Source organism: Ammospiza nelsoni, chromosome 1 (assembly GCF_027579445.1).
Source record: "Ammospiza nelsoni isolate bAmmNel1 chromosome 1, bAmmNel1.pri, whole genome shotgun sequence".
NCBI lineage: Eukaryota > Metazoa > Chordata > Aves > Passeriformes > Passerellidae > Ammospiza > Ammospiza nelsoni.
The window spans coordinates 11,308,459-11,328,731 of NC_080633.1; the positions used below are offsets into that span (position 1 = coordinate 11,308,459).

Here is a 20,273-nt window from a genome sequence, read left to right on the forward strand (position 1 = left end):
ACACCTAATCAGTTCCCACATTTAAACCAGACATGTTACAAAAAAAATAAAAATTCCTGCCTGCATTTTTTGACATGTTCTGGGTTTTTTATTCTCTTAAAACCCGTGATTGTTTTGGTTAAGGCTGTCATCAAAAGTATGCATTTTTAGTGACAATTTGCACAAGTGAACTCTTGGCCTCCTGCTGAGAAGTTGGTTGGTAGCAAGAAAAGTAGAATTTCCATCCCCAGCCTTCAGAAATACTTGTCAGAAAACAAGTGGTGGATTTGTACCCTCCAGAGTATGATTATTTTCCTTCTTTTCCATTTCCATTTCTTTATCTACTTTCTTCACCTCACAGCTCTAGTTATGATTGTGATCTCTTTTCACCCCCCCTGACAATTTCTAAATTTTTCTCTTCTCATGCTCAGTCTAATATTTTTTATTCTTGGTCTAATTCCTACACTAGTGCAGGAGTTATTGTACAGAGAATTTTTTTTTAAATAAATTCCAAAGTATAAAAAATAGTCATTTGCAGCACTACCTTTCCTGTGAGACTCTAGTATTAGTCAACTATTCAGGGAGAATGCTATTTTGTGATTAATAAAACCTGTGTTAAGAAAGGATGTGCTAATTCTGTGGCTAAAATATTTATGGTGCCTCAAGTTTTCTGTCTTCTGCTGGATTTAATTCAATACAGATGGGCCATGTATTTCACAGAAACGGTTTTGTTAAACCTTAGCCTCATTTATTAGTAAGAGCAATTAGAAGCCACCAATACTTTGTGGGAATCTGGGTCAAGGTTGGTCTCTGGAAAATTCAGCATGAGTCTTGCTTTATAAAATCTGCTTTTATAAAATCCCAGTTCATCTCCTTTCCTCTCCTTAGCATAAAATACCTTACTTACTAACCATACCAGTTTTTAAGTAGTGTGTTAATGCTGTTATTAATGATAGTCAGTTTCTGTAGTAATGTGGATTTCTGGGTTTGTTAGTGCGTCGGGAGATTGATACACTGAACGAGCGCCTAGCAGGTGAAGGACAGACAGTTGATGGTGCTGAGCTGAGCAAAGGACAACTGAAAACAAAAGGTAAGAGAGCCACAAACAATCCTAAACCAGTATTTTTGAATCCACTTTTTTGTACTTTGTTGAATGTTACTGAAGGGAATGAATACCAGTTACTTACACAAACAAGCTAATGCTGTATTTGAAATATCTTCCTTTGAATTTATTTGTCTCCACAGCCAGTCACAGTACCAGTCAGCTTTCTCAGAAATTAAAGACAACTTACAAGGCATCTACTAGCAAGGTATGAGACAAATTAATCTCTGTTCATCCATGTGTACTTGTGAAACTCACATGACTGTCCTTTAAGTTGTGAATTGTGGTTTCTCTAAGCGGGGTAGTGCTGGTCTGTAAATAAATCTGCCTCCTAAGGAGCAGTATGTTTATCTTGGATTCATCAGTGACCCATTACTTCAACCATACCATATGATATTGTTACAATAATTGCTCACCTTTTTTGAAGAAGGAATATTGGAGGGGAGAGAGTGTGCACATGTGTATGTGGGAGTGCTGTTTTGTAAACAGGACTAAAAAAATAATTCTCTTTCTGAGGGAAATAGAGAACTTGCTAGTGGATTTCTGAATAAGATTTGGGTATTACAGTTGAAATGGAGATTTAAGTAGGCGCCTCTGTGTGTACTACTACACATTCCTTTTTAAAATAATTTTTATTTTTAGCTATGAGACTAGAACAATTTGTTTCCTTTATATTGCAAGCCTTGCTCATCAGTAGCTAGTGATGTTTTTTTTTGCTTGGTGTATGGCACAGTTAACCTTTCTGATGCTTTTCATTTTGTACATCTACATCAGCCTGGTATTTTTGTTTCCCACACTCTCTCCTCTTTTTCAGTTTTTGCAGAGAGTTTACCTGCTGCTCTTTTTTCTCTATATCAGAGTAATTTATTGATACATTATTAAGGTTAAATAAAATGTGAGGAAACCACAGTGGAATCTGGAATGTGAACCAGCTGTTTGGTCAGCTCTGTGGTGACCTGTAATGCAGGCTGATATGTGGTGTAGGTGTCTTGGAAATGCCTTCTCTTAAATATGAAAGTTTGAGAGTAGGAATAGGGTGGTGAAATAGACTGAAGCTACTGTGATTTATTTGGTCTCCTTTTTATTTTGTTGTTTTTCAAACTTTTATTCTTGCCAATTTGATGCATAAAGGTGCCTCCTTCAAGACTTAATGACTTGAAAATTCTTTAATGAGACCACTTAAATAGTGACAACATGATATTAATAGGGGCTGTATAGTTTTGGCACCTACTATGTAGTTATGAATTAGTACCCTCTAGTGTTGTGTTTTGTGGGTTTTTTGGTTTTGTTTAGTTTTTTTTTGCTTTGTTTTGTTTATAGGGTTCTTTTTTTTTTGTTTGGACTTTTAAGGCAGGTGTTAAATCCTTGTCTTCTTTTTACTTCCTTGCAATGTAGCACTTTTATTTTTTCCTGAGCAAGACAGGGAGATCTCATAGCTTCAGCATGGGAAGCTGGGAAGTATGAGGAGGAGGAGGAGACTCCTGGGGAGCTGATATGCATGCACAGCAAAGCAGCCATGAGTAGTGGAGCATGAAGAATTTAATACCTGAACATTATGCTCATCTCTTGTATCAATTGGTAGCCAGCAGATATCTGCATGTGCTGATGTATTTTGCAACTTTGAGTCAGAATGTACTGGGGAGTAGACAGGAGCTGAAGGAAGTTACAACACTGAGAATATCTCTGTCCAGTGTGTTCTTTGAGATCTTAATGCACTCACAGAAGTGCTTTATTTGGACCTGTCCTTCCTCCCCACACAGAAGAGTCAAGGCTGTAAACTATTGCCTTTTGACCCACAGAGAGACTATAGCAAAGAGTTAGGAAAGAACATAACTTTCTAACAAACCATGATTTTTCCATCTGGACCCTGACTGGATGTAGTTCCCCAATACCCTGTCTGAGGAAAAACACATTTACAGTTTTAAGAGTTCAGCAGCTTTGAAATTTTTATGGCTGTACTTTCTGTGAGCATTGAATGAGCAATGCTGTTTCCCAAAATGGTTGTGTTCCAAACTCCCTGGGGTAGGAGGTCACAAGTTTTCTCTTCAGCCCTGCCTTTATGCTACTACCATACAGGGGGTTCTTAGGTATGTGGTTTTTTGCACTGATTGGGTTTTTTTTTGCTTGTGGAAGATTAGAAGAGACTTGAGTCTTACAAACCAATTGTTTTGTGTAATTGCACACAACTACATTTTTCAGATTGACAGTGCATATAGAATTCATTTTTTTCCTGAAAATACTTTCACTATTTGCTTAATCTAATGAGAAGTCTGATCCTTGACTGCTTTAATATTGGTAAAAAATAGTAGGACAGGTAAGAAATACTGAAGCAACCTGTTCATTCTCTTGGAGAAAATGCTGAAGTGAGCATTCTTAATTCAAGCCCTTCATGTGAGATTTCCATACTGGAATATTTTTCATCACTTAGCTGTATATCAAGTTGGCAAAACTCGTTTTAGAAAAGCATGGTTTTAGCAGGAAGGGTTTTCCACCAGTGTCTAAATCCTGAAGAGGTACATTTAACACTTGGTGCTGATAAAAGTAATTTTTTTGTTAATGGACAAGATTCCATAATTTAACTGCAGTTGGTTTTAGATGCAGGAATCACTATATGAAATCCATATTTTGATGTTAACAAAATGTAATGGCTGCTGTTAATGATGCTTGGCTTATGAAAGTTGTTACAACATCAGGGAAGCATCAATTGTTTATGCAGAGTCCTAAAATAAGCTGAAATGATGTAACTTGCTCCATCCAAGCTAAATAGCAGGATCTCTGATTTGTCTAGATCAGGATAAAGTCTCTTAAAAAAAAGTATTTATGCACCAGTAGTTAAAAGGAAAAAAACTTTTTTTGACTATGTAGTTTTGACTTCACTGCCTAAAGTTGCTTCACAGGACATTCTGTTCATCAGGCACAGTGTAATGCTTCTGGACTGATCCTGAGTTGATAAAGTTTTCATTCTTATTTCTAATGTGCCCTGGTTGTGTAAGAAACTTTGTTACAGGGTGCCTGACTCTGGTTGCCATGCAATTGTTTCAGTTTGTGCTCAGTTTTCACTTGTTCACACAGTAAACAATTGTTTTCCTATTGAAAAATCTTTTTGTAGAAGGAAGTACATGAAACTGTATCAATTTAAGAAAGAGGACAAGCAAAGCTGAAACACACTCAGGATGTGCTTGGTCATTTATTTGTGTATGATGATCTACAGAAGTTACTTCAGAAATTTTCTGCACTACAGAGACCTCTTTTTAGCAAGTTGCATGTTCTTTAAATATTTCCTTTCCTGGCTTGGGACATTGTTTATGTGTGTTTAGCAAAGCAGGAAGTAGTCCAAGTCCTGTCTAGTTTATCCAGTTACTGGTACGTGAGGTGAAGGGCAGCAAAAAAGGAAAGGAAAAAAAAGCTTGGAAAAAGTGTGTGTTGAGTAAATATCTGTGTCAGGATGTTTAATGTTGGATAGTGTTCTTGAACTCCTCTGTGTGTTAGTTAAAGACTGCTAATACCTCAGAAGGAGTTTTACATCCTTGCCATTAAATGATCAGTGAAACCACTGTCCAGCAGTTTTGGAAATTCTGTGTTTGTTGATGGGTAGGGTTTAGCTTCTCCTAGAAAACTTTTGTGTGGGTGTTTGACTCAACATTAGAAAGACAGAATAGAATGCAAGTACAGGCTGAGTTGGAAAATACCAAGTTTGGAGTTTGAGCTGAGTGCTGTATTAGTCCTTTCCTGTTAGTACTTAATTCAGCTGTTCCACTTCTCATACATGAGTCCATTCAATTTGAGGACTGTATTCAAAGTTGTATCTGTAGGATGGTGTTCAAAATTGAGGAAATTCTGCAGTATGGTTGAACTAATAATCTTTACCATTAGCATATTTTCTTTTCATTGCATCTGTAATGACTGCTCCTTCTGCTGCTGTGAAACCAAAATGCATATTAGCTGATAATTTGGAATTCAAATAGGGCATTATCATTTCATCATTGGAGAGTTGACATGCTAAGGGTTTGGAATGCTCTTGCAGATTTTCTTCTAGCTCTAAAAATCTTTTTTGAAGTAATTTGCTTTAATGACATACTTAAGACCTTCTATTTTAATACCAGAAACTAATGGGATTTAACCATAGTTTATTGTATCTGAAATGTAGACTTAATTAACTTTCTAACTTTTGCTAAGCTGTAGATAAGTCTTAATGTGATTTGTGTTGATGTATTTAAAGGTTTTGATTTAACTGGTCAAATACCTGCCTGTAATTCCATGCTGAGGAAAACACTGATAAATTGAAGTTGTCTTTTTGTTTCAGTTTAACAAAGCTTTTGAGATAGTCTTTCTCAAAGAAGAGTTAGGAGCTTCAAGACTCAGAGGGTAAAAATAGGGTATTGGTAATGGTGGTCTTAACTTTTTAAAGCCATCTTTCATGACTCTTGGTTTCAATTGTCTCTGGAAGTGTTCAGCAAGAGAAACGGTTTTTTTTTTTTGGAATATTGCACTTCCTTTATCTGAAAATGCAGAATTTCTGCCATTTGCATCCTTTCTGTAGATGCTGAGTGTTTTGAGCATTCCTGCACTGTAGTGACTTGTAGTTTTACTGTTTTACTACACTTTTCTTCCTTTTGTTTGATATTACTTATGCACATAGTAATTTGGATTTAATGAGCCTTCTCTGTTTTTCCCCTAATAGCTTCACTTTGAGGGAGCATGCTTATCAAATGTTTAGATGAGTTTGACATCTATTTTTAAAAGCTTCATTACACAAATAAACAGGCATATGCTCTCAGGTTGATGTTTGATTTGATTAGCTTCATGCAGTTTTAAAGAAAAGCAGCAGTGAGTGTTTTAAATTGGAATGTGTCTGGGTTTTACTAGAGTTATATAATAAATACATTTTTTTTCAAAGTCATTACACTGGCTAGCAGGGACTGTCTGAGTAACCAGATGTACTTGTTTGGGTATAGCAAGGAAAATTTTAAGGTCTTTTGCTGGGTTTGCTCTTCTCCTTTTTTATTCCATTAAAATCCTTACCCAGACTGAATGAGGAATGCACTCTGCAACTGTACAACTCATTATTCCAATAAGATTGCTTTATTGTAGTACAGAATAGTTTGTCTTGCATTCTGTAAAAGGGCTGCTGTTGAAAAAGAAAAAAAAAAAAAAAAAAGAGAGGTATGTTTGCATCCAAACCATCCAAACTCACTTTCCTACCATCAATTGTCACATTTTTCACAGTAGTGATTTGTCAGAATATTGAAGAATCATGGAAAAGTTAATATCTATTTTTATCTGTGAGATAATTACCTAATCTTGCATCGATGTGGAAAAAAAAATGTTGGTGTCTCTGCTATTTCAGATTGTATCCAGTTTTAAAACTACAACATCAAGGGCAATCTGTCAGCTGGTAAAGGAATATGTTGGCCACAGGGATGGTATTTGGGATGTCAGTGTCGCGAAAACTCAGCCAGTGGTGTTGGGAACTGCATCTGCTGGTAAAGTTTTGTGTTGCATGAATATTTAGAAAATTCTGTTTAAGTCCCTAAGCTATAGCAAATACAGATCCAAAGCATACTCAAAAACTGAGCTTCACACTGAAAGAGTCCTTTTAAAGAAGTTCTGTAGCTGAAAAATTCTTAAAATTGGAATTTCCTTTCCCTTAGAAGGTTCAAGCATGCTTGTTGGTCTTCCTCAAGTGTGTGCCAGTCACTCCCATGCAGGTCACACTCTCCCTAGTCAGCTCTGGCATGTTGGGTGGGGTGGGTGGGTGGGATGGGGAGCTGCTTGCTTGAGGAGGCCTGTGGCACAGAATTCCATATGGCTGGATACAGAGATCCCTGCAGGTTTTCTGTCCTAGCATTGTTTAGTCTTTGTTTTATAGAAGCTGTACATGTGGTCATTTAGTTGGCATATTCTTGTATTCTTGCATTCTGTCTTTTGCCTCAGGACACTGGGGCAGCTAAAAATCTTAATTTTCATTCCTATTTAGTTTATTAGATTTATTCCTTCCACTTGAGGGGGTACAAGTACTAATGAACAAGTCACTAAATCTATTATAGTCCAAAAATCAATGTAAAGACTTGTATAGTTTTGGAAAATTAAGAAAATAAATAATAACCAGATAGAATCAGTCAATTTGAAGTGACATTCTTTTGAAGCTGAAGGTATTGACTAGACTTTAATATTTATGGACCAGAAATCTCTGCTGCTTGAACCGAACTGTTACAACTTTTATGTGCCTGCTGAGGGGAAACATTTTGTCTTTGTGTGGGACATCATGTCTTGGTCCTGATTTAACCTGGAAGCCTCCTGGAAATTCTCCAATTCAGCTTTAAGGTTCTACCCACTTAAATACTGAAATTAATTATTTATTTTTGGGTGTGGCAGGATAAAGGAGTGGCATTTGGAGTGATTTCCTTTTTAAATTAATTTTTTTAGTGCTCTGCAGTGACCTGTGTGCATTTGGGATTTCCATGCAGGAAGTAAATAGATTGTGCATAGAATTCCTGTTTGTAGTGGCTGCCTTTTTCACCATGGAGTGCTTTCTCTTTTTTTTTTTTTTTTCCCTGAGTCTCATGATACACAGCTGGAGCATTATACAGAATTTGCCTTTCAATTTGCCCTGCTGCAAATTAATCTGATTAGGACAGCACCTTTACTTTTTGGGGGAGTTGTGTACCATGATAAGAAAATATTTTGTATATGAAGTGGTAGTCAAGAGTTCTACATTTAAAATCTATTTCATATGGTATGTGCTACAGTGGAAGTTAACTTGTTTGTTGAAAGGGTAAAAATGAAAAACATGTTTTTAACTATTTACAGCTGCTTTTTAATCTTTGTAGATCACACTGCATTGCTGTGGAGCATAGAAACAGGGAAGTGCCTTGTCAAGTATGTAGGGCATGTTGGCTCAGGTAAGATAAGGGCATGTTGTGAAAACTGGGAACAGAGCTTGGGAGGGGGAAATGTGTTTTGGCCAGCTACAGAAATGTTTATTGTGGTTTCACTTGCAGCTTTGCCAACATCATTAACAAGTCAGTTGTGAAGTTCCACTAATTTTCATACAGAGAACGTTTTGTAATATGATTCTTTATTGGAGAGGCACATTAAGAGAGTTCTGCAAATGCTAAATGAATAAACAAGTCCATATAAAGAAATTTACAGGCACAGTTACGACACTCAGAAGGGAAATGTCATAAGTCATTGTGGTCTTGTGCATGTGGAGAACAAAAGGAGCTTATATAATCAGAAATTAGCTGTCTTGCAGGATCTCTGTTATATTTGGGTTAGAACTACACATGCTAGGTGAATATCATTTTGTGCTTCTTTTTTTAAGATGCCATTTGCTGCATAATGCAAAGATCACGTTTTTAAGACAGTTAATTAAATATAGGTATTTTTCTTTCTTTATACCAGTATGAATATTGTGCAAAGTGTTTTTTAAACCCCTCTTTGGGTGGGGAGGTGCAGTGCAGTGAAGTGTCTTTGATATTAATTTTTGGTGTCCAATTTGACAGGAACTTGATTAACACCCTTCTGCCTCTTAATGAGTTAGAATACAGGATTTTATAGACCAAAACTGGAGAGGTTTTCCATAGCTTTAATTTGCTGTTGTGACCTGAGCACTTGAGTGATCATACCCTGGGAAAGTAAGGAGCCCAGTTATTGACCAGGATTGTTTGGTTAAATAACTCAGCACATCACACGAACTTCATGGCAAGGGTAGAAATAGAATTAAATTCTCTAGAACTGCTTCAGCTGTGAGTTGTACTTTTGCTTCCTGCTACATGACTTGTAGCTCCTACAGCACAAAGATAAATGCATAGGAACAACTGGTAACATTTTAATGCATTGAGATTGAGATATCTCAGGTTGTTTGCTGCACGGACCTCTAAGTTCTATAAAGTCGTGTTTGAAAACTTCACTCACTTGAACTTTCATGCTGGTAGTTTTCTTTAAAAATTGATGTTTGGATAACTATGAAAATAAGAAGTTCTAACCTGCATTTAAACAATTGTGTTTAAACAACTGTGTTTGAACAACAATGAAAGATAAATTGTATTGTATGTACATTTTATATAACTATATACACCTATAAATTATAATAGAAAGAATATATTTTTTATGTAATAAAACCTTTTTTGTTTGACAGTTGATTTGAAGTGGTGCAAAGGTGTTGGGTGCCAGCAGCTGGTGCACCATAAAGTTGGTTCAGTTTAAGGAGTATTTTTTAGACTCATTACACCATGCTCTCCCAACAACATATGCATATATTTTACTTGTATAATGGATGGAAATGAGTTCTAAGTTCTGTTTTGAATGAATCCTCTGAAATGAAATAAAGAGCTTTGTTAGTTGATAGAATTCTTGCAGGACATCCTGTTTTGATTACATATGGTTGCAGGATTGAAATCTGATTTGTGTTACTTGCATCAGGTTTTCAGGAATTTGTTCTTGCAATGCTGAGAAATAAGCAGGATGTTGATGGTAACATACAGGAAGTTTTCATTGAGTTAGAAATAATTATGAATACTTAAATTCTCTTTATGGAAATCCAGGGTGTTATCCCCTGTCAGTTTACATATGATTTGAATGTGGTTTGTCTGTCCTCTCTAACATGAACCACATGTACTAGATTCAGGAAATAGCTTGCTAGAAAAATGTGTTGTATGTAGCTGCTTTCAATTGTTTCAATTGTAGCTGCTTCCCTTGATACTACACTTTCATATCACCTTAAAGATGACTACCAAAAATTGCTGAAAACTTAAGACTACTTGATTTTTCAATGCTTTTGATGATAAAATATTGTGAAACAATTCTTATAGTATACTAACTTAAAACTTTGCTTTGTTTCATGCAGTAAACTCCATAAAGTTTCATCCCACTGAGCAAGTGGCTCTTACAGGTATGTAAAGTTTTTTCATATGTTAAGTATGTTAATATTGATGGAAAATAAGTGTAATTTGCTAGTTTGTTCTAGTTTTAACCTCTGTCCCTATTGCTTGTCAGCATCCTTGTTGATTGAATTATTTTTACATTTGAAGGCATAACAAATCAGAGCTAGATCTTGCCATCTGTGTTTTTCATGTCATGTTGTCATTTGTGCTTGTCTGCTCCAAACCAGACACTTAGAATCATACATCAGGTGAATGTTCTGGAATTGATCCCAGAGTACTCAAAGAACTAGTGGGTGTTATGGCAGGATATCTCCTGATTACCTACCAATGTTCTTGGGAGTCTGGAGAGGTCTCTTCTGACAAGTATTACTCCAATATTGCAAAAAGGATGTGAGGAAAGACCAGTGGAACTACAGACCTGTTAATCCAATCTCAGTTCCTGAAAAAATTATGGAGATTTTACTGGGTACTGCTGAGAGGCATTTAAAGAATAATGCAGTCATCAGGCACTGTCAGCATGGGTTCACAAAAGGAAGGTTCTGTTTAATTAATTTGACATCCTTCTAGGATAAAGTCACCTTCCATGTGGGTGAAGATGTGGTGGATTAAGTTTTTCTGGTTTTTAGTAAGGGTTTTGGTGCTGTCCTTCTGCCTTGTTCTGGACAAGTTGCCCAGCTGTGGGATGAGCTGGTTCATGGTGTGCTGTGTGGCCAGCTGGCTGAAGAAAGAGCTCAGAGGGTTGCAGTAAATGGGGCTGTGTCTGCCTGGCAAATGATGACCAGTGCTGTTCCTCAGGAATCAATGCTAGGGCCAGTCCTGTTCTATAGATTTATCAATAGATTTATCAGTGACTTGAATGCAGGAGTTGAATGCATCATTACCAAGTTTGTTGGTGATACCAAACTGGGAGGTGCTGCTGATTCTCATGAGGGACAGGAGGCCTTTCAGAGAGATCCAAATAAGTGAGAGTACTGGGTGCTATCCCATTAATGGGATGAAATTTAACAAGTTTCAATGCCGGATGCTGCAGCTAAAACAGAGTAATGTTGAGCACAAGTATAAATTGGGAGAGGAGTGGCTGGAGAGCAGTTCTAATCCTGCAGGATTAGAACATGTTTGTTCTGACCATAGCAAGGGCAATCTTGAGTTTGTCCTTACTTAATAACGAATAAGTCTATTTTAAAACAGATGGAGTTAAAATCACATGGTGCCTTCTGAGCTGTAAGCTGCCACTAGTTAAGCTGGGTTCTTTAAAGCAGAAGAGGAATAGCTTCACACTTGCTATTTTGGATTTCTCATTAAAACCATGATGAAAAAGCATTTAATGGAAGAAATCACTGAATAAAGAACCCCAGGATTTTGAGCAACAGTAAATGAATATCTGGTGATGTATTAAATGCCTTCTTCAAATGCTACATACTGAGCAGGGGTGAGACTCACATTCTGATGTGTAATACTCAAGTGCATGTTTCACTGTAGGAGTGATTAATTTGGTAGCTGCTTATATCTTGCATAATGACTTATGTTTTAGATGTTGAGACTTGCTTACCATAAAGTCATACTGGTTTCTGTTACAAAAAGGTACAACTTAGACAGTATTGCTAAATGTAATATTAAAGCCTGTTTTTATTGCCCATGGAAATATTCTTACTTATTCTCTTTCTTTTTTTTTTTTGCTTCTCTTCCTGTGTACAGCATCTGGAGACCAGACAGCTCACATCTGGAGATACATAGTACAGTTGCCTACACCTCAGCCAACTGCAGACTCCAATGTAAGCAATCAGCTTGCTGCCACTGAACTAATTGCCAGCAATTTCATCAGATACAGGTTTTATCATAAGACTGAATGTTAAATTTACACATAATTAAAAAACTACACGATTTCAGGAGTGCCAAAGGTGGGATTTTGAGGTTTTAGTTTATCAGCTGCATTTCAGCTTTTCTTTGAAAATAGACTCCCTCATGATTTCAAAAGCATTTGGTGCAGAATAGAATTTACAGCTTCAAGTAGACAAATTGACGTTTTGTTCAAGGTAGTAAATGTGTAAATGAACTGCAAATGAACAGTCAAATAACTTCTTTTTTGTAATAATGAAGTTCTTTTTAAACTGGTTAAATTTTTGTAGCATAACTTAATGAGAAACCTGTATTAGCTATAGTTGCTGTGGATTGAAAACTGATGGTAGACTTCTAATTTTGGCATTTATTTGAGTCTTCATTGATTTCTAATCAGTCCTTGCCAGCGCACATCTCACTGTCTGATTTTGTTGTCCCCAGGGCTTTATTTAGTCAGTATTTAATTTAAAGTGTAAAACTGTTAAATCCTTATTTTACTTAAAAGCACCCTTACTAAATTGTGAAGAAAACATAGTTTATAGCATGAGCTTCTCAGTAGGCTAAGTAGGGGCAAGAGTTGACTGTGTAAAAAGGGACAGATTTCTGAATGGAAAACGTTCGATTCTGTTTATTTGATTTGGCATTTCCATTCTCAAAGAAAACACAAATGTTATCTTTTCCACCCCCAAATAACATAAAAGAAAGATGTTTTTGTCTTGTGTAAGTGTAAAAGGAGTTCAGAGAATGATGTTTAGTGATGAGCAAAAGAATTTATTTTGTGTCCTGTTTACATCAGCACTGCATGATGACTGTGTATTGACCAACAGACAAATATTGCTGTAATGATTTGATTTTTGATGAATAAAAATATGTCTGTAAATTATTGTCTTCCCAAAGATTAACATAATCAGTGTCTTGTTAGATGCTTCCTACCTCTAAAAATTGAAAGGAGAAAAGTCCCTTGGAATTGTGCTGCAATGAAACTCTAGGGTAATACACTTACCAGATAGTAAAGGGGACTGGTACTCAGAGCTAAAGAATTTGGAGGAGATTTTAAAATTAAGTAGAAACATAGAATTATTTAGATTGGAAAAAATCTCTTAAGATCATCAAGTCCATCTGTTAATCCAGCACTGTCACAAGCCCTCCACTACACCATGTCCTTAAGGGTGATATCTACAAATTATTTAAATACGTGCAGGGATGTTGATTTCACCATTTCCCTGGCTTGATAACCTTTTTGGTGAAGAAATTTCTCCTAATATCCAGTCTAAACATGCCCTGGTGCAACTTGAGGACACTTCCTCTTGTGTTATCACTTGTTCCTTGGGAGGAGAGGCTGACACTCCCTGGCTGCACTGTCCTTTCAGGGAGTTGTAGAGAGCAATGAGGTCTCACCTGAGCCTTCTTTTCTCCAGGCTGAGCAACTCCAGTTCCCTCAGCTGCACATCAGCAAGTTGTTAAAAGGAGTTATGAAAACTGCATTTAACTTACTGGTTATATTCCTTCAACTAAGTTTGTGATAGTGAGTACTGGAATAGGCAGTGTGCAGCAGAATTAATTTTCACACATTCACATTAAGGGGATTGGGAAGCATTTACACTGCAAAATGTAACTTAGAGACATTCCTTCCCTTTTATTCTACACCTTTTTTCCCCTTGCATTTTACAGCAAGTGTCTGGAGAAGATGAAGTTGAAATCTCAGATAAAGATGAACCTGATGGAGATGGAGATGGTTCCAGTGATTGCCCCACTGTCAGAGCCCCACTGACCTCACTGAAAAGCCACCAAGGAGTGGTCATAGCAGCTGACTGGCTTGTTGGGGGGAAGCAAGCTGTGACAGCATCGTGGGACAGGACAGCAAATCTGTATGATGTAGAGACTTCTGAACTTGTCCATTCTCTTACAGGTATTTGTTCACTTGCAAAAAAAAAATAAATTAAATTGGTGGTTTGTTTTTATATGAGGGATTATTCCTAGATACTAAAACACTGAGAAAAGAAAGTTGTTTCTCTGGAGCAGGATGTGTGTACCATCTGCTCAGTGTTGTAATAGTTTTTGAAATTGCAAATTTGTAATTGAAATTGTAAATCCTCTGAGCATGAATTTGTTTTCTTTTAAGCTTATGATTTAACCTGTGAAAAAACAGTTGTTCAAATTGAATGTACCCAAATTTTAGCTCTTGCAAAAGGCTTTTATTGTGTTCATGGTGTGCTAAGCAGCAGTAACCTACACTACTGGATGTGAAATAAGTAGTGTGGGTTTTGCCTTCAAATACATTTCCAAACTTTTAGAGCAGTAACAGGATTAAAGTTCAGAATGACCATTACTCCTTTCTGTTTGGGAAAAAGAGAAAAAATCATCAGCATGTCATTCCAAGCGTATGTGGAAGTGAAAAGTGTTATTTTCATGACCTGACACGTTGTGATGTGTGGCTGCAGGGCACGACCAGGAGCTCACGCATTGCTGCACGCATCCCACGCAGCGCCTCGTGGTCACATCGTCCCGCGACACCACCTTCCGCCTGTGGGACTTCAGAGATCCTTCTATCCATTCTGTGAATGTCTTTCAGGGCCACACTGAGTAAGTGACAGCTCCTTCACAGGTTTTCCTAAAGTTTGAAAAGTTGCAAATCTGCCCACAACTGTTCCTGTGTGCTTTTTGAGGTGCTGAGTTCATTCCTGTTTTGTGAGACTGATTTTCACAAAAAGCCCCAGTTGTCCTTCAAATGTAGCACAGCAGTACATAATTTCCAAAACAGCAGCCAGGGCTCTTGGTGTGCTATTGCTCATATGGTAAGTCTTGATAAAAATTGTTACAATTAAAGGTGATTTTAGGGTATGAGGTTCTTTTTGGCATTGGTTATGCTTGCAGTTTGGGGTTATTGCTGTAATGCAGTGGATCTGGCAGATTGCCTCTGCTTGTCTTGATACTGACTGTGAAGTAAAGGTTACTCCTTTGAAACCAGTGCATACAAAAGGATTAATTTTTACTCTTAAAAGCTTCTAATTTTTGCATAAAATAAGAAATAAAAGTACAGGCACTGATTGCCATGTTCTGTCAAAACAGTGATTCTGATGTAACAATTTTAGTTACCGGTTTGGGCTTAATGTTGTTACACTGACTACTGTTTAATATGGATAAATGTAGTACTGAGAATCTGTGTTCTGGTGTTCACTTAACTTTCTGGTTTTGGAGCTCTGATACATGGAAAATGCAGGTGTAACTTGGAAATACTTTACCCAAGGAAGCAAATCTTTTCTTGACTTGTGAATGTGTGAGCTTGACTGTTTCAGAAAAAAATTCACCTCCTTTCTTCAGAATAAAATAGGATTTTTAGTCCTAGCTCAAAATACAAACCCCAACTATTTATTCACATTTTTTTGTTAATTGTGTAATTTACATTATGATTGAGTTGCAGTACCCTCTATTTAATTTTCTCATAGCCTACATATAACCAAAAACCTCTTTAACCCCATCTGCCCTGGACTCCTGAGCTTGATAAATTACTTGGTGCTTCACAATCATCCTGTATAAGTGGCCATCTTCTCCTGATCAAGCAGTAACCTTGATTTTGTGGCCTACATCCTAGAATTGTTTCATCTCATCACTTTTGTATTCTTCTATCACTTTTCCTAGAATGTTGTATAAAGTTGTAAGGTTTTGTATCCATTGGTGCTTGCATTTTCCCCCAAGCTGATTAACTGCTTTGTCTCAGGATGTTTTTTCCAGAGAAATGACCAAGACTGACACTTGTGTTTTCCCATATATTTGCTGAGACCAAATGATGTTGACCTTGGGTGTTGGTACATACTATAAAAACTGTTAGCTGGTGTTTTGGCTTCTATTGCTGAGACCTATAAACTAGCACAAAGTTCATTTTTTAGGAATGGATTAGATCTTGTGCAACCTCTTCAGTCACTCTTACTCTAGCTTTTAATCATCTTTATATTTGTGTTTGTCTGCTGTATCAGCTGTCTCTGTTTTGTACTTTGAATGTATGAGTTTTAGTATTGACATAGGCTTTTTCACCAAATACACCCTAAATTTGACAGTCTCAAAAGTGATTTTACTTTTCAGTGGCCAGGCCTGTTGAGGCTTTCATTTGTGGAAGGGGTAATTCTGTTACAGAAGGTGTTTCACTGGTGAATGCAGACTGAGCAGAGATGGGGGGGGTTTGATATTTTTACAGTTGAGACATACTTTAAGGAATTTTATTTTTGTTCTTTTATTGTACCACCTGCTGGCAAAATATTTTTAAATTACCCTCTAATCAACACTGCAACAATCTCTTGACATTAAGCAGCATAGAAGAAACTTTTTTTTTTCCTTTTCTGAATGTCTGTTTGAATAACTTGCCAAGTATTTAGTATTTTGCTAGGCCCTTGGCATCACTTCTGTAAATTGGATGTTACAGTCGTTAACACTGATGATTTAAAGTCCTCAACCATAAGTTTTAACACCCTCTGGCTGAATAGTATCTCACAGAGCAGCTATTTTTTCACCAGATCAACTCCTAATGCGCTGTGCCAATATAACGAGATGCCAAACATCTCAATCCCGAGGCCGGCATTCCGTGTTTGTTGTGTCATACGCCCAAAGTCTCGTCCCGGCCATCCCTTCCTCCCGGCGCGCATCCGCGCTGCCGCCGCTCACCGGCAGGTGGCAGCACCGGCCCGAGGCAGCGCCTTTAATTGGCCTTAATGAGGACACTGGGGTGCGGCTCGGTGTCGTGTAAAACTAAAACTGACGCTGATGTGCTGAGAGAATAAAGAATCCTGTTACAAGCAGAGTGTAGAAAGCTTTTATAGAGTTAATTGATGTCAAAAAATGAAGAGTTGCAGTGTGTTGTCCTGTATGTCAAAGTGATGATATGTCATCATCTGTGAGAGATTATTTATATCTTAAGTGGACTGAGAAATCACCTTTCATTGTAGTGTCTGAACATAGCTTTATTATAAGCAGAATGTTTCTTATCATTTACTACTAAGGCAATTTAAGAAAATAAATTATCTTCCAGTAAGGGCAGAAGGAATCATTGAGATCAACCTGTCTGTCTTGAGCTTGCATTGATAACTGTTTTGCATTAAGAGGTAGGTTTATAATTGCCAACTGTATGTTAGGTTGCTCCAATAGTAAAGATTTCAACTTACCTCTTGGCAAATTCTGTAAGTTGCTTGTTTAACTTCCGTGGTAAACAAGCAACTTACAGAATTTGTGCCTCCCTAGTCGCCGTAGCTTCAGATTCATCTTATGGTTTTTTAACTTCAAGATCTTTGTTTCTTATGTTAATTATGGAAATTTCCTGTATTTTCTTCTTGTATTTTCTGTTCTTATTTACAAGTCACCTAATTTGCCTCAAAGTGTGTTTTCAAGTATATTTTGACATTTATAGACTAAGTATAGTACATTGATAATACTTTTGCCCTTCGAGTCTGCATTCAGCTGGGGTCTTTTTCAAAGTTGTATCTTACCAGGGAAGTTTCCAGTTCTGTAAACATTACTTGTTTACATTTTTCATATATATATATATATATATATATATATATATATATATGTGTGTGTGTGTGTGTGTGTGTTTGTGTATGAATATGACTGTTTCAGTTCAATAAATGACTTATTTGCCTGTGCCCTACTCACACAGCAGTAAAAGTACCTTGTCACTTACTGCTTTAGATCTGCCGTGCCCCCAGCTCATCTCACTTAATCTCTGATGAAAAAAATATGAAATAGTGTGGAAATAAGACTGATGTTTGCTTAAATATAAATATTTGTTATTGTCTGGTTCTGTATGTGCACCATTAGGAATTAGTCTTGCTAGTGCTGTGAATCCCTGGTCACATCCCCACATGAAGAGTTTAACAGAGCCCTGGGAAAAGATTACATTTATGTTATTTTCCAGGCACTAACTTGTGGCCTTTAACTAAATTGATCTCCTGAGTTAAAGCCTCCAAAAATCATACTGGTGGCTCATATTCCAATATCTTTTTTCCAGCAGATATTGCTTTCAAATACGTGATTGATAGTAACAGCTGTTCTCCTATTGAGAAATGATTCATTTAAGAGGTTATTGATTAGAGCTCTTTAAACTGAACTAAGGTTTTGTTCTGTGGAGTAAAATGGTTCTGGCATCTCCATGGCAGTTTTCATTCCACTTCACTTGTGCCTTCCTTTGCTGACACCTGCACAGCCCATCTTGTCCCAGCTGTGAAGGCCTTGCTTTTCCCAGCACAGTGGTCTAGTTGAGTAACTCTGGTGTTGACATGCTCTTGAATATCTGCTTGATGAGTTTTTCTGTCCCTTTAAGCACCCTGCATGTGCTGGGGTGTGTCTTGATGTGTGGAGCCTTCTAAAATGTTAATGCTGGAAATGTTTGCCATTTGTAGCTTAAAAAAAATCTTAGTCTATACAGGTCTAGCCAGTACTTTATAGATTTTATACATTTGTTCTGACAGTTTAGTAACACAGGAAATAAATTAATCCCCTATGGGCAACAGAATGTTTATGAGCTAGTGGATTCACATACTGTGTTTAAACTACAGCTTTTGCTATACATTTGAAGCATACTGATGCTTATATGCAGCTGAAAAATTACTTGGTAAATAATAAAGGGTTTTGTTTTCTTTAATGACTGTCAGAGGTACACAGTGGTTGGGGACATTGCTCTTGAAATGCTTGAAAAGAACATGCAGGGCTTCCAAGTCTGTACTTGCAAATACCATCCTTCAAGGAATAAAGTGGTATCTTCAGAAGCAGCTTCGGGTTGCTACTCTTGAGTGAATATCCGTTGGTAATGCTTTTTGATTGTTCAGTAGTTATGCACCACTTTGCCATGGCAATTGAATGCATTTTAGGCTTTAAAAACCGCCATAAATTGGAGTGGGTATTTTGTCCTAGCCCAAAAAAAAAAAAAAAAAGAAAAAGTTTGTTTACTACTTTTCAAACTTACTAAATTGGCTAAATTGGGCCAGTGCATGAAGCATGAGTGTGTGTTAGCTGTGGAATCTGTATGAGTGTTACTTTCTGGGCAAACTCAGGAAAAAAATTGCTGATCGTGGATCTTATGTGATTTCTTACAAAGAGCTTATAGCTCTTTTGGGCTGCAGCATATTCCATCTCCTCTCACTCTGCTTGTATGGCTCTAAGAGACCAGAAGGGAAAGTTCCTGTTCATTTGCTGCCTGTATGTCTCTGAATGTGGCAGCTGAATGGTGAGTTGTGCTTCATCCTGAGAACTTGGAAATTAGAGAATTGCAAATATGTCTTGTTTCAACTTTATGTTTTCCAACTCCTATGCTTGCTGAAGAATCTGCATTAAAAAATACAAAAATTACTAAGCAGCTGCTGATTAGGATGCTGGGCTGAATTCTGACATTTAGTGAATTGAGAGTTAATGTCAAAATGGCATTCTGTTTCAGGAGAACAGTAATTGCTTTAGTTTTTGTGGGCACTTGGGTTTGCCAAGGTCATTTGGCTTTCTCAGATTCTTGGGCCTGCAAAATTTAATTCTCATTTGTGTCTGTTTTGTATATATTGTTCTTGAAAGAGCAAGTCATGGCAGGGGGAGAAGTGCCTCTTCTCCAGGCAGTGATGGCATTGGACATCCCTGTTGGAAGCAGTCTTATTCTAGATATGCCCTATATTACAAGGGTACTGCTAGGTATTCTTGTTCAAGCACACTTTCTTGGTGAAGTTAAAGCATGTGTAGTTGTAGTCCTAAAAATGCACACTTTGCACCTTTGACTAAATTGGGCTTTCAGTTAAAACCTTTTGTGCCAAACAAAGTGTAACCAGTTGGATGCTATCAGTGGTGTTTGATGAGTCTAACACATCTGTTCTTTTCAAGATAGTCCTGTTCTTGCTTCAGTTATTAATGACTTTAGTGATGCTTTGTCTACCATTTTTCTGCTGTTTCTCATCAAAGAATGCCTTAGGCATTCCCCGTGTGTGGATATCTCAATCTAGCTTATCTAAGAAATGCAAAATTTTTGTGATGAAACATTGTTTTCTTCCCAAGCCTCACTGATTACCTAGATGGTTCTGATATTGCTATTAATATTCCTACTTTGTTTTGTGTGCTGAGGGACATTTTCCTCTTGCATTTCATTGAAAAAAGGCTCCAAACCTGCATTTCACACACTGTTCTGATCCTACATTTGCATGTTGAATATTCTTTAAATGAAGATTATGGCCTGGGCTCAAAGCTCTAGGGTTAGCTTTTTTGAAATGCTTCTGTTGCTTCTGGACATTTTTACAAAACCTTTTGGTTTACTTTTACTACATAGATGTAACAGACCATGATGAGAATTCAGTGGTTTTCTTAGACTTGTTAGCAGCCTTAATACTGCTAGCTCAGGGATCCAGCTTTGAATGTGCCTCACTTCCCTTGCTGAGGGCTTCTTCATAGGTCTATTTCAGGACAGACTAGGGCCAGCATGTTTTACATGCCTTCAGCCCATCCAAGCCACCACT

General features: G+C 37.2%; 1 protein-coding gene across 3 annotated transcripts in view; it reads left to right on the forward strand.

Moving 5' to 3' along the window:
• The window catches only part of WDR37 (WD repeat domain 37), a 48,397-nt gene that overhangs the window by 12,721 nt on the left and 15,403 nt on the right, over positions 1 to 20,273 (forward strand). For all 3 annotated transcript variants that reach the window (XM_059475450.1, XM_059475435.1, XM_059475442.1), the window contains 8 exons: positions 974 to 1,069; positions 1,225 to 1,289; positions 6,429 to 6,564; positions 7,912 to 7,983; positions 9,930 to 9,974; positions 11,662 to 11,738; positions 13,474 to 13,711; positions 14,244 to 14,385. In XM_059475450.1, coding sequence (XP_059331433.1) covers positions 974 to 1,069; positions 1,225 to 1,289; positions 6,429 to 6,564; positions 7,912 to 7,983; positions 9,930 to 9,974; positions 11,662 to 11,738; positions 13,474 to 13,711; positions 14,244 to 14,385 — 871 coding nt within the window. The remainder of the gene's footprint in view (positions 1 to 973; positions 1,070 to 1,224; positions 1,290 to 6,428; positions 6,565 to 7,911; positions 7,984 to 9,929; positions 9,975 to 11,661; positions 11,739 to 13,473; positions 13,712 to 14,243; positions 14,386 to 20,273) is intronic.